At 39.4% G+C, this 15,834-nt stretch overlaps 1 protein-coding gene and 1 long non-coding RNA gene across 2 annotated transcripts in view; one reads left to right on the top strand and one right to left on the bottom strand.

The window, feature by feature from the left end:
- Positions 1 to 680: 680 nt before the first annotated feature.
- Positions 681 to 5,229, bottom strand: LOC112070710 (paired box protein Pax-1). Its single transcript, XM_024138153.2, has 5 exons — positions 5,069 to 5,229; positions 3,975 to 4,601; positions 2,879 to 3,012; positions 2,350 to 2,557; positions 681 to 1,185 (listed from the first exon to the last, which is right to left on the bottom strand). Exons 1-5 carry the CDS (start codon positions 5,070 to 5,072, stop codon positions 1,091 to 1,093), a joined length of 1,068 nt encoding a protein of 355 aa, XP_023993921.1. The 5' UTR covers positions 5,073 to 5,229; the 3' UTR covers positions 681 to 1,090.
- Positions 5,230 to 6,178: 949 nt separating this feature from the next.
- The window catches only part of LOC112070711 (uncharacterized), a 10,486-nt gene continuing 830 nt past the window's right edge, over positions 6,179 to 15,834 (top strand). The window contains exons 1-2 of the long non-coding RNA XR_002893955.2: positions 6,179 to 6,552; positions 6,821 to 6,929. This is a non-coding gene — a long non-coding RNA (uncharacterized lncRNA). The remainder of the gene's footprint in view (positions 6,553 to 6,820; positions 6,930 to 15,834) is intronic.

A 15,834-nucleotide genomic window follows, 5' to 3' on the forward strand; every position in this document is an offset into this window, starting at 1 on the left:
TGTGTGTGTGTGTGTGTGTGTGTGTGTGTGTGTGTGTGTGTGTGTGTGTGCGCGCGTGTGTGCGTGTGTGCGTAATCCCAGCCCCAGCCTCTATTGCAAAATAACATGCACTTGATCGGTTATTTGATTTGCCTCATGGCAAGTATCCAGAAGGAGCCAAGATACCATCACTGGAGGCGCCGAATGCAGTAAGCTCCATTAACACAGAAGCAAGGCGCCCATGAGGGGAAAAAGGATTAGCACCCACACGTTGGCCCAGCATGATGCTATCTGCAGTGATTTCACTCATACCGATAACTTCRCATATCGATTTTGGCCATCTTGCTGCCTATCGAAATCTAATTKCTACGTTCAACAACTTTTTACTGTTCTGTGGCACTCAGCGAAATCATATCTGAGCATTAAATCGCTTATCAAACACATGTGACTTAGAAAAATGTTTTGCAGTATGTGTTTGGCATGTTCATTCATGACGGGAGCAGTTCTTTTTTTATAATGCCTTTATTTAGAATATTTACAATGGATTTATAAAAATATATAATTAAAGCTTTTGCAGTTATTTTACATTTACAATTCATCACTTTGTTCACATCGTTGAGTTTGTATGCAGAAACCAGATTTGAAACCAATCAAGAAAATATAATGTTTTGCGTATACAGGATATAGTTCAATTGTCAATGCGACCCCTTATTTAGACTATAGCAAAATGAAAAATCWATGACAGACATTATTCCATTTAAATCCTGTATTTTACAGAAATATACATGAAGTAGGTTATTTCAATGAAAATATGACAAAACCACCAACCGCCACCTCCACTACACGAGGACATTAGTCCTCATACGTTTACATTCGTAAAGCCACATATCGACTGTAGGTCATCTATGGTTGGCTACATTTGTATGCAYATGCGTCAGGCTATAAGGGCCCATTCCATATTTAACACTTTGGCAAACAAATYATAAATAGTGCTTCCACTTACTGTTTGAATTCTTGAAATGCATTCAATTAGGTAAGGCAGGGTCTGCAGCTCGTTACATAGGCCAATTGTAAGTTCTGAGTCCTCGGTTTGCGGCACGAGCTCCCTGGCTTAAGAGGATGAGGTAGGGAGATTGAGTCCGTGTACACTGCTCAACGCCTCGTGCTGCTGCTGCTTGCTTAGTGGACTGGTGGGCTTTCTGTCTCCTGCAGAACATAAACAGGAGACGTTTGCATAGCACACAAGCAATTACTCTTTACTTCAGCAAAACTCAGAAAGAATGGCAATATTTATTAAAAAACGAAAYAGTTTTCTCTTAGGCCTATATCCTACATACCTGAAAGTAAGACTACACCATGCATGCAACATTTAAATACAAAATAGGTTATAAATAATAATTATAAYAATAATATTAATAATAGTCAATGTTAGGCTATAAGGCTATTCATTTGACACCATATTTTAATTATCCATACATTATTTGACGCAATTATTTTTTTCCTTTTTTAACCTTCACATGACATTTACATTTTAGGCCTCCACTTTTCATTTATATACTGACAACATTTATCGCAAGCTGCAATATAACGTTCAAATTCCGTCTTCTCGGGTTCACACCTCGATCATTTGAATTTATCCAYGCATAGGCATCATTTTCGTCAACGTCATATCATCTGTAAATGTARGCTAATAACAAACTTTTTAGAACACTTTGTTTAACTTCATAAATTAATTAGAAATTAAAATATCAATATAAAAAGGATAAGGAAACGTTTTAATCGAAGCATAACTAAAATACCTGTATAAGGGCCGAGATCATTCAACCGAGATCACTTATTTCAAGGACATATTTAGGCCTATCTCAGCCTAAAATATTTCGTATTTATCGATATGTATTCACTATAGGTCCGCGCCATTAATGCAATTGTAGCTACATCAATATTTTAGGTTGCTACAATTTCAAGACCCAAATGTTGTCCTACATTGCTTTTACACTAATACCCTAGATTTGAGTCTCCCATTATTCGTACTCCATGATACATATTGAGAGGCTTGACAGTAACATAATTTAATTTCCACAATTAGACAACTGCTGCTAGATTAATCGTGGCCTAATAAGCGCGTGTGTGTGTATGTGTGTGTGTGTGGGGGGGTGAATAGGCTATATAAAGAAAATAAAAATAAGAAAATATTAACTTAATTTGTATTTTACACTCTGTTATTGAATTTAAAATAACGATTCATTTTTCCGTAGATTAAGGAAAAATTAAGGGAAACGAGTCAGCTGCCAGTGATTTTCAAATTACGCTAAAACTACGTTATCGCAGTTGTGATCAGAACCGAACACTATCAAACAATATATCGCCTACCTTCTCGCGATGGATGTTTGAACGCCATTGAAGAGTGTATGTCTCCCGCGTGCATCGTCATGCCGCTGCTTGGGAGGGACAAACTCGAGTTCTGGGACTGCCAATGGTGTCCAGGGGTCACATAGCTACCTGGCCCACTATAAACGCCGTACTGGTTCGAAGATGAGTAGGCACAAGATGGGACATAACTGGATAATGTTGATGAAGGCTGCAACAAAAAATACAAACAAACGCAGAAAATGTCAGATTTAGGTTTGCCAGAACGAAACATTGTCACATCTATGACGTAACCTAAGTGTGTAGGCCTATATATCCATTCAACCCAAATTATATTAATCTGCTTTGAAAAATGCTGGAGGAAACGTTACAATTTTGGGGGGGGAAATTGAAACAACCTGAGAATAACAATATTTTATTAAACAGACTAATTCCTTTCAATACACACTATATTACACTTCGAKCCCAGTCTCTCTGTAGATACAGGACGCAGCTAGTCTTCTGCATTCATAGGAGTCCTTGTTGTTTTTACCTGTGCATATTTTATGTCCGCATCAATGGCTGATTTGTCAATTCCGTTGACTGCATGAGCAGAGGGAAACGTCGCTCTGTTGACATTACTCCAGTCCTCCATTTTCGGTGGATATCCCTCTGCTCCAGCAATAGCTGATTAGGAAACAGCAAATTGCACTTTTTATGTCGGATCAAAATGTCTCTGATCTATTGTTGATCAGATAGGCCTTTTCATCACCAGGCCTATCGAATGATCCAATATAAACACAGTAGCCTAGCCTTAGTGACTCTAAAATATTAAACGGGACCTAAATTACATGTTCTACTTAATATTGTACGTTATATCGGCTATATTTCTTAAAATGCTATCAAAACAATATGTTTTAAAGAGAAGAATAGTTTGCCAAATTGTGCGAATCCAAGCAAGGCCTGTTGTTTTTGTTTCTGAATCCAGAACTTTATATAGAGTTGGTCAGGAATCTCTAGGGAATGGGATAAATGCAACAAAGCTATCACACGTTCATATCAAGCAGAAATTGTCAATGTCACATAAAATGATATATTATTATATCACGTCGTTCTAAAGAATGTGTCACAACTATGCCCTTTCAAAATTGGCTACATGCTAGGCTATTTGCTAACTTAATTCGTTTATTTGATGGCAGAACTGCAGCCCTGGCATGGCTAACAATCCATCTGGGGCCTCGAGGCAACACATCACTAAAAACATGACGAGTAGGACCTTATATTGACCTTAGGTCCCACGGGGAACGAGGAGGCTTTAATAAGTATCCTAGCCCAAGCAAGGTGTTTGCCTACAGGCACGAGTGAGTAGACCTACAGCGTAAGTTGTTTTCCTTGTGAGGCACCAAACCAAGGCCTACAAAGATTTATAGGGCAAATTTCCTCCCTGATGAACTAACGTCAAAACAGGATGTATAAATCAATTCATCATGGAATGAGTAATAAACTGAACAGCACGTCAAATAGCTCGAACCAGTGACCCCAAATGTACTTGGAAAGTTATTGGAAAATGGGTTATAACTGTGTGTACATGGTGCCATTCAGATCAGCACGCAATAATTTGTCTGGAAAATAAATTCAATATTACACACCTTGATGATCCATGAAGGCCCTGATACCCAGAATGTTGGTGACAGTGTGCGCTGATGGCCAGGCCCTTGATATGCTTACATGCCCGGCCGTCACGGGTACTCCGGGACCGCTGCCCATTTTGCCATTGGGTGACATAGCGTTGGGGTATGAATAGGGGTATATGTGGTTGTAAGAGAGGCCGGCCTGTGTGGGGKCTTGCTTGCTGCTCTCATACTGGTTCGGCTGGGAAAGATTTCCAATCTTGTTCCGTAAAATCCGACTGATGGAGCTTACTGAGGGCACGTTGTATTTGTCACAAACTCCGTCTGCGAGAAGCCTGTCCCGGATCTCCCAGGCAAAGATCCCCGGGTCACCTAGTTTGTAATCCCTTATGTTCTTCACCACATTCGGTGTAGTAACCCGTGGTTTGCTCCCTCCGATGGCACCGGGTAAAATGGAACCCGTTTCATTGTATCGTGCTAGTATCTTGCTCACACAGCCATGAGAGACACGAAGTTGCCTACTGATATCGCAGGGTCTGATTCCGAGCTGGGCCAACTCCACTATCCGTAGTCGTATGGCGTTGGGCAGCGGTCGTCCATTGACGAATACACCACCTAACTGATTCACCTCCCCATAGGTTTGCTCTGCAGGGAATGAAGATACATGGACATATTCAACTATCACGAAAAGCAGACAAAACTATTTTCATGCTCTCCATACTTACAGTAAATTTAACCATGGACAATGCGTGCTAATGCAAGTTGTTATGATGATTATTCACAGCAGGAAGATATATTAACTTACCTTATATTTAACTTACCTTGGATCTTAGAGATACTTTTGACACTTTTTAAGTTTTATGTCAATTAATTTCATGACCTTTACATTAACTATCCATTTAATCAACCATTGAATATGAACTCCCAGATTATGAATATTTTACATTGACATATCTTTCCATTCGTTCTGGAAAGGGATGTGTCTGTCCACTTTACCTACACCCCGAAATCAACTTTATGGTTCTTTCTGGCGTTATGCAGGCGTGTTAAGCACGGTTATGCTTCCATAAGCTTTCTTTCACTGAAGCATGCCGATGTTAACGCAAGCTTACCCATTTGCCTGTGGTTCGAGATGCTTTGAAATAGTTGCCCCTCAATGGCTGAATGCGGTGGTTCTCCCTTCTGCACGAAGGAAGCAAAAAGTTAAAGAACAAATGGGACTTCTAAAAAGTCTCCTCCCGATGTTCTTTCCAATCTTCTGTCACAGTGCTTTGAGAGAAACTACTCGGTACAATAGCACTGACGTGATCTTAATCCGATAAAGGCAAATTTGAGTTATACTGGAGGCTGAAGTTTGCTGGGATTCATTTGACGCGTCCCTCCACGTCAATTTTACCAGTTACGTTGGCGCTCTGGTATGATTTCATTGGCCGTCCTGACTGTGGAAAGGCTGTTACACACATGCACCATCCGGTTYGCTCAATTCAACCTCTGGGTGTTTTACATAGGGGGAAGTGTCTGAGGGAAAACGTTTATCCAACATGATGCATTGGTAGGCTAAATAGAAAAGATGGAGTGACTATTGTAAACCATGGAAGAGATTCTTTCAAATGAGGTGAGCTTGTGCTTTTGGATGGACTTCAAATAGGCACTTCCAYTAATGTTAATTGTGTTTATAATAGTTTGTGAGTGACACTTGGCAATATAGCATGCAGTGTAGCCTATATATTTTGATCAGGGCACCATTAGAATCGTATCCACCCCCCCAAAACATTGTCCTGAAATAACATGTATCAGTTGGATACATTTCCTTATTTCTCCAACAACCTCTTTAGGTCAAGATCAGAGATCACTTACACATATTCTGTTATAAACCTGTTATAGGTGTGTTCATTTGTAAGTCGCTCTGGATAAGAGCGTCTGCTAAATGACTTAAATGTAAATGTAAATGTTATAGGTGTGGCTCGTGCGAAAGTGCAATTGCAAAGAATATTGGAATGGGATAGAAATTATATATTTCTATGACGTTTGATTTACAAATACATTTACATGTTTATTTTTTTAATTAAAACATCATGTTTCAGAATCGTTTAAATCCATTTTCTTACACAATMATTTGCCAACGCCATTTTGATTAGAAATATATATTTTTTTTTAACCAGGCAAGTCAGTTAAGCACAAATTCTTATTTTCAATTATGGCCCAGGGGCAGAACGACAGATTAGTATTTTTTACCTTGTCAGCTCAGGGAATCGATCTGGCATCCTTTCGGTTACTAGTCCAACGCTCTAACCACYAGGCTACCTGCCGCCTCAATGTATTTATATTGTAATGCCGATTATTAGGTTATTACAATTGTCTTTAATTACTAATATATTTTCCAGTATGCTTTACAATGCCACCATATGTTTACATGTGTTTGTTTTTTGGCATTGCGGGCACAAACTGACCGCCCGTGCGTCACACCTGGGAGCTGAGCTGAAGCCCATGATTTGATCCGCGAGCCATTAGACGCCAGAACGAGCAGACCATGGGCTAATAGAATAGTGTCACATGACGTTTCGATTACAACCCAGACCAAGGGACTCACTAACTGGTAAGGCATTTTTTTTTACACCTCCATCCTTAGCATCAAACATGCTATAGGACCCATGTAATCAATACCTTTGTGGCTTGTAATGCTCCCAGACTATAGGGTATTGACTGAATTCCAGAGGCTAACATTATCACAGCATGTTCTCTGTGTTTCCTGTGGAAGTTTAAAAAAGTATCGTTTATAAGCTTGCAAAATGTCAGTGGTAAAAGTTAACAGTCGACCCAACGGTAACAAGGTGCAGTGTCACTATCCCCTCTTTCTTGGCCAGTTCACTACAGGTCTTAAAGGGATCGAGACACATGGAAAACATCAGGTTGGGTCACCACAGCAACCTTGGATGGAGGCGAAATAAGAGGAGAGGGCGATCGCTCATTATGGTACAGTTACAGTAAAAGTACAGTTCGTGTGATATTGATGCTCACTGCTCTYCAGGTTGTCTGCCAGAAATAGGAAATCAAACATAATGCATACAATGCAAAAATGGAATGTTTCTCAATGAAATTAGCATCATTTATTGACTATCTTGATGAAGTGATACGCGACAGAACTACATTAGGTCGATCTATCTGTTTTGTTTAGCTTATTGACAGGCKTTTGCTTTGATTCTGTGGAATTCTGTTAAAAAAGTATTTTATAAATCCATAGGACTGCCCAACAGAAACTCMTCCCTCATCTGGAAAGAATAGGAATTACACCTCGGGTGCAGTCATCTAGTTTTAACAGATTCCAACATACTGCCACAACTGGGCAGATTATTTGGCTAAGAGGACCACTGGAACACAAACATGTCGTGATGTGTCAGGTATAAATGCATGTTTCAAATATATTTTTCAGAAACTTTTTTGACAAGAACGACAACGTAAAATAGTTTAAGTTTAAATACGAGCTGTATTCGAATGTATTGCGAGTAAATYTTTACTTTGGAGGCACGGTAAAACTGGTAGGCCTATCTGGTATAGAGCTGATTCAGCCGCTTACTAAATCTACAGGGCAAATTACAAATCAATGGGTCGACTTTCATCAATAACCAAATKACAAAGTATATTTATTTTCATTCGAGTTTTGCATTGTGTCTTTATGAAGGCATGTCTGAGAAGATAATCGTTTAAACGTCTGCACTTTGACGCTGAAAATATGAAAAAAAAAAAAAATTGAACAGGCAATATTATATAATTTCAACAAGCTAATTAAACTTTTATCCATAGCTTTGAAAATTAATTAATAATTATTTATTACTATTAGCACCGTTCGATATTTGGTCAAGTAGGTTTACATAATTTTTTTTTTATTAATCTTCCTTTTTTTCTGGAAAATTCAAAAACAATGCAACATGTATAGTGTGATTATAAGCAATAGGCTACATGGAAGTTTAATAACATATGATTTACATTTGATTATTTCTGTAGCCTGTAACTAGTTGAACATTTTCGAGTTTGTGCTTTCGTCAATCAAAGGCCAATTACGTATAATATTTTAATTATCTCTGTAGAGAAAGGTATATGCAAAAATAATCTTTAAAAWTGTTGCATATTTGCGTACTAGATAAATAAGCACCAATGATCAATTGAAAAGGATAATTATTACTTTTATAAAGGGACTGGGGAGTAATATTATTTTAGGCTGTACGATTGTATCAGTAAAATGTAGTGACAGATACACTGTATACGCCTATGCTCGCTAACCTATTGCACAATAGTTGTAACACTTTCAATATTGCATTATGTACATAAAGGCCCTCAAAATTGATTGAAGTCTTTCTAGGTCTATGGAGTCTTTTTTTGTGCATTTTCCTGATAAAAAGTGCCTAAATACATGTTTGGGAGAAGAATGACCTCCTGCTGGTAAAGTAGGAAGGTCATGTTCAACTGTGGCGCTGCAAAAGTCACCTGACAAAACAGTTATGAAGTTCCCTAAATGCCCGTTGTGAATCGATGAACATTTGCATGAATTAAATGTAGTTTTTGTAACGGTTAAAAGATATTCTCACTTTCTAACAGACTTGAAATAKAATATATTTTAGATAATGAATCAGCCCAAAACATCTCTTGTCTCTCATGTTTGATTKCCAGGAGTTAGATGTGTCTCAGTTCAATTTGTATGCATCATTTCAATCATTAATGACTGGCATCACGCCAACAAAAATATGAACTGACACCAAAAAGTTATKCTTTTCCATTACTAGTTTGATCGAATAGTTTCTCAAAAGTTGGTGTTTCTGTATGGGCTATATCCTCGTCTCGAGCGTCTCGAGCGCCTCAAACCAGCACATTCTCCAGTTGTGGTAGCGGCTGGAGAAAGGCCAGCGTGCGCGCGGACCTGGGTCCCAACAGGTGTCCACCTCTCGTCTCATGTCACCTCTGTGGTTACAACCCATGACGCAGGAGGCTGGTATGCGCTTACTTTAGTTTGGCACACGCATCACCACCGCATCACTGGATGTGTTGCAAGGAAGCTGTCGTTTTCGGCAAACTGGCGGTTTCGTCACTGTACATGTAGGGCCTATGGGTAGTGTTCTCAATGCCTTACGCATTAAACGCCGTGCACACATCAGGCTTATAAGTATGTTTAGCCGAAGCGGAGACCTTTGTAACCTTAGTTGCGTCTTCTGAACACTGCAGGCTAATTATATTTCACACGTTAATGTAGGTATTCACCATCGTCTTAAAGTACATCATATAGCCTTGTATTAGGCTTTAGGTCTTACGGTAGTCCGGTATTTAACTACTTAGGCCTATTCTCGCAGACAGACCATATTCTGCTCAATAGATAAGCCTATCGTAATAAACGATAATGCATCGTTTTTTTACTGATCACTCCCCTCCACCGTTTACTCCTAAAGAAAAACACATCGCCATGCACCAGCAATTCTGAATAAACCCGTCTTATTCCTCTATTTTATTTTATTTTTCGATTTTGCATGAAATTTCGATTTTGCAGCTCGCCCACTTACATTTGGTTAAGTTGCATTTTCGATTATATTTCGTTTAGAAATCTTTCCAAAAGTTGCCTATTTCAACGATTGATCATCGAAATAATATTTGGCCATTAAACGAAATCAACATTTTCTTGCTATGGTTTACTGTCAACACATGCCTCGTCTCCTCCATGAATTGATACATTGTTTTTAAATGTTTATTCATAGTTTTCAATGATAKAGAGGTGCAAACAAATCTGGGTGGATATCCGTCGCTTGTTTTAACTTGTATTTGAACACCGTTGAAGATTGCAGGTGCACAGACCCAGTCCTTCAGTATTGATTGATCTTGGTTTCAAGTGACGTTAAGGAATCCTCTCTTCAAGTCTGCATGATCTTATCCGTGAATGAAGGACTTCTTAGATGTTTAGTTTTCATATAGTGGAGGCTAGTTCATACGTTAATTAAATTACTTTTCTTTCTTCTTTAGTGAAATTACTGGCCCTTATTCGCAGTGGAATAGACGAAACATATGCAAATCGACTGTTTAATAATGAATTGCACTTACCCACAACTTCATTCACTATAGCGTATCGGGCATTTTGAGTTAGCAATATTACATATTAGCCTAATACCAATTTCTCCATTGCATTGTGCCTTTTTGAAATTGACATTTTATTTATTTATTTGTATGTGTGTGTGTGTGTGTGTGTGTGTGTGTGTGTGTGTGTGTGTGTGTGTGTGTGTGTGTGTGTGTGTGTGTGTGTGTGTGTGTGGTGGTGTGTGTGTGATATTTATATCAATCATATTTTCATATAATAGGATGCTCGATTTAAATGAACTGTTAATAGCATGATACACATTTTGAACTTTTACTTATGAATTACTTGCGGAAAAATCGTCCCCATGCATTTGGCCTTCAGACGTTGAAAAGGCAGATGTATACGATTTACAGTATTGTCTATTAGTTAAGGTTTCAAACGGCCTTTTTCTACTTGATGGGCCATGGTGTTTTATTGAAGACCCGTTGTGCCTCCGGTTTTGATTTAGTGTTTTGTGAGTTTTGTGATCTCATACCTCAGTATGGAAAGTGTTAGACAGGGTCCACACTGAGTGCATCCAGCACACTAGGATCGACATGGGCCAGAGAGTGTAAAACTGGGTGTACTAAAATTGAATTTGGATAAGCCCACAAGTATTCTGTTTGGAATCGGCCCTGAGAGCAAGGTATCCTGTGCATGGATCACATCAGTAAATGATCTCTGTTGCCTATTGGTGCAGTTTAGAGACTCCTCCCATGCCTTTATCTCCTCTTTGGCTTGAATTTGTATGGAACCTATATGAACCTATATGGTTCATGAGTATGACTATATTCATAGATACACATAATAATCATACTCTTTTATTTCTATTAATTCCATCTTTTTTTTTTAAAATCCATACAAATTAAGCCTGTGTTTATGATTGGGGATAACCATGTCCTTCCCTTGTCAGGTTTTGAGTAAGCACAGTAATGCACAGTAGGCCCTCATCCTCTCACAGTGTTTGCCAGTACTCCTTTCCCCTCATATCTRATCCAGAGGTGATGTGTAGTTTCCCTTGTGCTGCTAACGCTGGTGGGTGCAGACCTATTAGAGGAGGGTTGGAAGGCAGGGAGCAACACAGGGATTTTATGGCCCAGAGACCCACTCTAGGCTGCAGTACACGCCTAATGAGAGTGTGCAGTGCCATGTGAGACATGCCAGCTTTTATCAGGTTGGGTAATTGCTTGTGACCTTTTCGAAACACGTCCCGTGTGCAGAGGGGAGTCTAATTGTTACATGGGGAGGGWGCCTTGTCTAGCCGTGTAGGAATATGCATCCCTTTTGATTTCTAGGCTGTATGTGCAGCAATCCAAAAACCCACTCGGGCAAATACATTMGATTTGTACAGTACTCCTCCATCTCAGAAACCAAGCTTTTATACACAGAAAAAAACATATTTTGTCCCAAAATAAATATTCTTCACAATGTAGCACAGCTGGGCCTGCAAGTGAACCCATTTAGATTTCATTTGTTAAATGTGTATTATCTGTACTGTGGAGTGTAAAAACAAGAATGAATGGCTGTGTACTAAAATGGCTCCACTTCATGTTGTATTTCCTTTACTGGAATTAATGGACATTGTTGGCAGAGATGGCTGGTAAGTGCTGGAAATTTGTGTGTGTGTGTGTGTGTGTGTGTGTGTGTGTGAGAAGAGGGAGAGGATATCGAGATGAATGAGCAGTATATAAACTACATCTATCTAAGCTATGATATACCCATTACAATGAAAAGAGTATTGGGTGCCACATCATGTCATAGGCTTAAATATATTCGTACTGTATCAGTAACGTAGCACATACCATCCAAGAGGCGATTATGTTATTGTCTAAAATGATATAGCATCAATACAAGAGTAAGTAGAAGGTAATATTCTCCATACATGAGATTATATATATATAAGCTTGGGCTGATATAAATTCGGGATCAGGACCATGGCTCACATAAAGAGTTTCCCCTTTTACCATAAGCTGTAGTTTTTATTTAGTCTCGATATACCAAACCAGAGACACTCCCTTGGTTGTCAGTCTCTGGTTGTGTTGCATATGTCGGAGATATATAGAAGTTGAGGGAATGGGTATAGGGCCACGCACCAATGATGATAAGAGATATATTGAGACTCAGAGGAGCTTTTGGCAAAACACTCCAAGCCTCGAGAGATCAACAACCTCTCGCACCCTAGAGCCAGTATCTACATGGTCTCATATACGTCAACAGCTAGACTCATGATCGGAGCTTATTGCCATATAAACCGTCCTGTCACACGAGAGATAGTCTATAATCTATAACACTCACTAGTAGTTGAAACATTACACAGTGTAAAGGCTAATTGGTGAGTACAGTGACATGTAGTAGCCATACTTTCCACTGCTCTGGGTGCTTCCCCTTAATAAGAACGAATCACACTCTCAAAGGCCATGAGTCTTGGAGTGGGAGTTAAGCGCTTTGGCATGCAGTAAGAGTGTTGTGGTGGTTTGCATCATGATGCCACTATCTTGAGAGGAACAGATTGAGGGTCTAAGGAAGAGGAGGTTCTCGCAGCGGAGTGAGAGAAGCAAGACACAATACTCGACAGGGTGTAGTGTGTATTCATGGCCCAACTCTAGAGAGACACTCTACATATCTGGTGTACTAACATGGGCCCTTGTAGTATAAACAATACACAGATGTAAGCAAGCCATACTAAAAACACGCCCTCAATGGAAGAGTGTGTACAGTGGCAATATGAGATCTGAGTAAGTTATGTTGAGACAACTGAGTGGTTTTGAGTATCACCACAATATGATTGGGTTGAACTCAGAGTTTTTTGTGTGTTCGTGATCTCTACAGGGTGTGGAGACTCTATTATTCCTGCTAAAGCCACCAATAGAATATCCCGCTAGTGTCAGTTAAGAGGGAGGGATATATAAGATAAGGTCTCAACTACTTTACCCGTGTGATGCGAGAGCAGGGTGCTATATATTGTGATGATGGTTCTCCTCGATGACGAGTTAGTCGCACACTCTTGTATCTCCCTTTTTTCTGGGCATTAACTATTCACTCAGAGGAAGCCTACTGTAGCAGTTGGATCACACAAAATAACACCTCCGTCTTCACTCAATTTCGGATGGCGAGAGAGTGAGAGGACTAGCTCACCCATCACTTCAATTGCGCACATCTCTTTTGCTGAATACAGCGCTCATTTATTTTTGGGGCCTCCTCGAGACGGGGGCTCATCTTTGTCCTGAATCTCGTATGTTAAGAGGCAGTGTCTATAACCTGTAGAGAGGGTCACGGCCCGTAAATATAGAAAAATCCTCGATACTTGGTATTGAGGGCGTGATTTCTAGTCACAGGAAAAAATATATATAGATACGCCGAAGTATAATTCTTAAGACTACTTATATCACATACTATATATAAGCTAGGTAGGCATAATGCATTTGTTGGGAGGAAGTAGCCACACCTCACTAATGTAGGGAATGTATAGGTACCATGTAATTGAGATTGTGAGCAAGTATATATGTGTTTGACGTGTAATTTTAAATCATTCTCGATCTCACATTACTAGTTGTAACACTAAAGGAGTGCAAACACTCAGACACTAAAACAGTAGATATTCAGAAACAATCGGTGGACGGTGGCAGCATTACTGAAGAAGTCGCACTCTCACGACCATTGCATTCCAAATTTGGTACACACTTGATATATTTCTCTTTTAGCTTGTTGGTCCCTTAGATATATCACTAACTCGTCTGTGTGCATTAGTTTGCCAGTGTATGCACGGATTGGCCTTGTATAATGATTTAGTTTCATGCGTAGGAAATGATAGGTTGTGTGTAGAGAGATGGAGGTAGTGTATAGGTGGTGATTGTTTGTTGTGCGCTCTCTCGTGTGGTTTGTATCGGCTCCTGTGTGTATGTGTCGTGTGAGACTGCATTGAGACTACTGGTGTGTCGCTAGCTCGATGGTGCGTGTGGTGTCTGATGTAGTTGGTGTATGATGTTGTCGTGTGCTGTTCTGAGATAGATAGTGTTCGTATGTGAAATTCGCCAATATATATGCTTCGTGTGTGCGCACGATAGCTTTGGGGGAGTTGATATTTCGTGAGTGGATGCATGAACTAAGTGCTCACATATCCTTGTCGGTACGAGCCATTGACATGTAGTTTACTCTCTCTATTGCTCATATGTTCCTATAGTAGAGAGTATTTATTGCCACCACATCGTGACTCCTTGTTTTACAAGTTGATGTATGTTCCGCATAACATCGTAATCAGATACCTCAGGTGGTCACTGAGAGCCGCACACTACAAGACGGACGTCTACTACAAACCTATGGTGTGTGCCTTTCGCCGAAATATGCTATTGTCCAATATTCAATTGAAATGATGTTAACCAGGAGGTGGACTACAATCGTGTGTTGAGTAGAAACAACTCTCATATAGGATCATTATCAATAGGAAAAGGGATTGCAGCGTCTCATGAAGCTCTATTAACTCTCTTCTCACGTTCTCAAAATGTGTCCAAAAAGAGGTTCGTGGACACTCACCACTTTCAATGTGTGGGAGATCAATATATAAGTATAGTTAGCCCTTAGCAGCACTACTACTATAGTCGAGTATATGAAAAATAGCTTGCTAGCTATTATTTGTTCCTGATTTACTTGTTGTCAAATATCTATTATAAACGCCACATGTTTCGACTTTGTTAATTAATGCGAATATGAATTGTTAGGACCTGAGTACAATAGGAGAAAGATATGACGCATTTTTATATTTTAGAGAACTTTAGTACTTGTTATATAGACATTTTAAGAGAGTGGAGGGCTGTATATATGTTCCAAGTACTAGAGAAGGTCATATGAAAAAACTTTCCATCAAAATAGCACTGATATACTGAAATAGGTAATAAGCCATATTACCCAACAAGCTAAAAGAGAACTAATCATGCTAAAGACAGTCGAACAACAAGTGGAGTTTTGCTTGAGAATAAAAGCCACTTAGCCGTGGTATAAAAATAATCATGGCCATAAAATAAAATACTATACACAAAACTAACAACTCCAGACACTGGTGGCTTATTGCTATTAAATAACTGGGTTACCAACATAATTATGGAAGTAATAGAAGAAGTAAAAAAGAAGATATCGAAGTATGTCATACCCAATAAGGAAATATCGGTCTGATATAAAACACAGGAGCTGTTAAAGAGACCAATATATCAACGCAGTCAAGGTCCCGCACGATGGGGCTTGACGCACTCCATGATACAGGTTTCACTAAGTAGATATTTATTAAACGCAGCGTGTCAATGTGGTGGGGGCAGTAATAAAACAGGGGGTTCAGGGTTAGGTTTGATGGTAATGTGAGGGGGCGTGTACAACAGAAACCATGCTTGCTTTAATTTTATTCTAAAAAATTACGCAGAGCTTGGTTGGGGCTGGACCACTTGACAATTCATTAAAACCATAGACTTCTAATTGGTGTTTAATATTCTAGCTACTAATTCGAACAAAGATAGTGTTGGGCTGGCACTTGAAATCCCATGACAGTGTTTGCCTTAATATTCCCGGAGCGAAATCTGGCCTTTCATGTAACCATGGAAATATATAGGAAATATAAAAAGGTCTTTTTTTTAATTTAGTTGTGCGTGGACGTTATAGCAAGTAAAATTGTGGTCAGAAAATATGAACATGGGTGATTTGTTTAACATTCTCCAGTATTTGATCTCTGTCTACTTTAACGTTGTCCCCCCCCCCCCGCCCTAATACACTACTCACTCACGTACCCATCAGCGGGGCATAAAG

The sequence above is a fragment of the Salvelinus sp. IW2-2015 genome, unplaced genomic scaffold (genome assembly GCF_002910315.2).
Source record: "Salvelinus sp. IW2-2015 unplaced genomic scaffold, ASM291031v2 Un_scaffold1398, whole genome shotgun sequence".
Lineage (NCBI taxonomy): Eukaryota > Metazoa > Chordata > Actinopteri > Salmoniformes > Salmonidae > Salvelinus > Salvelinus sp. IW2-2015.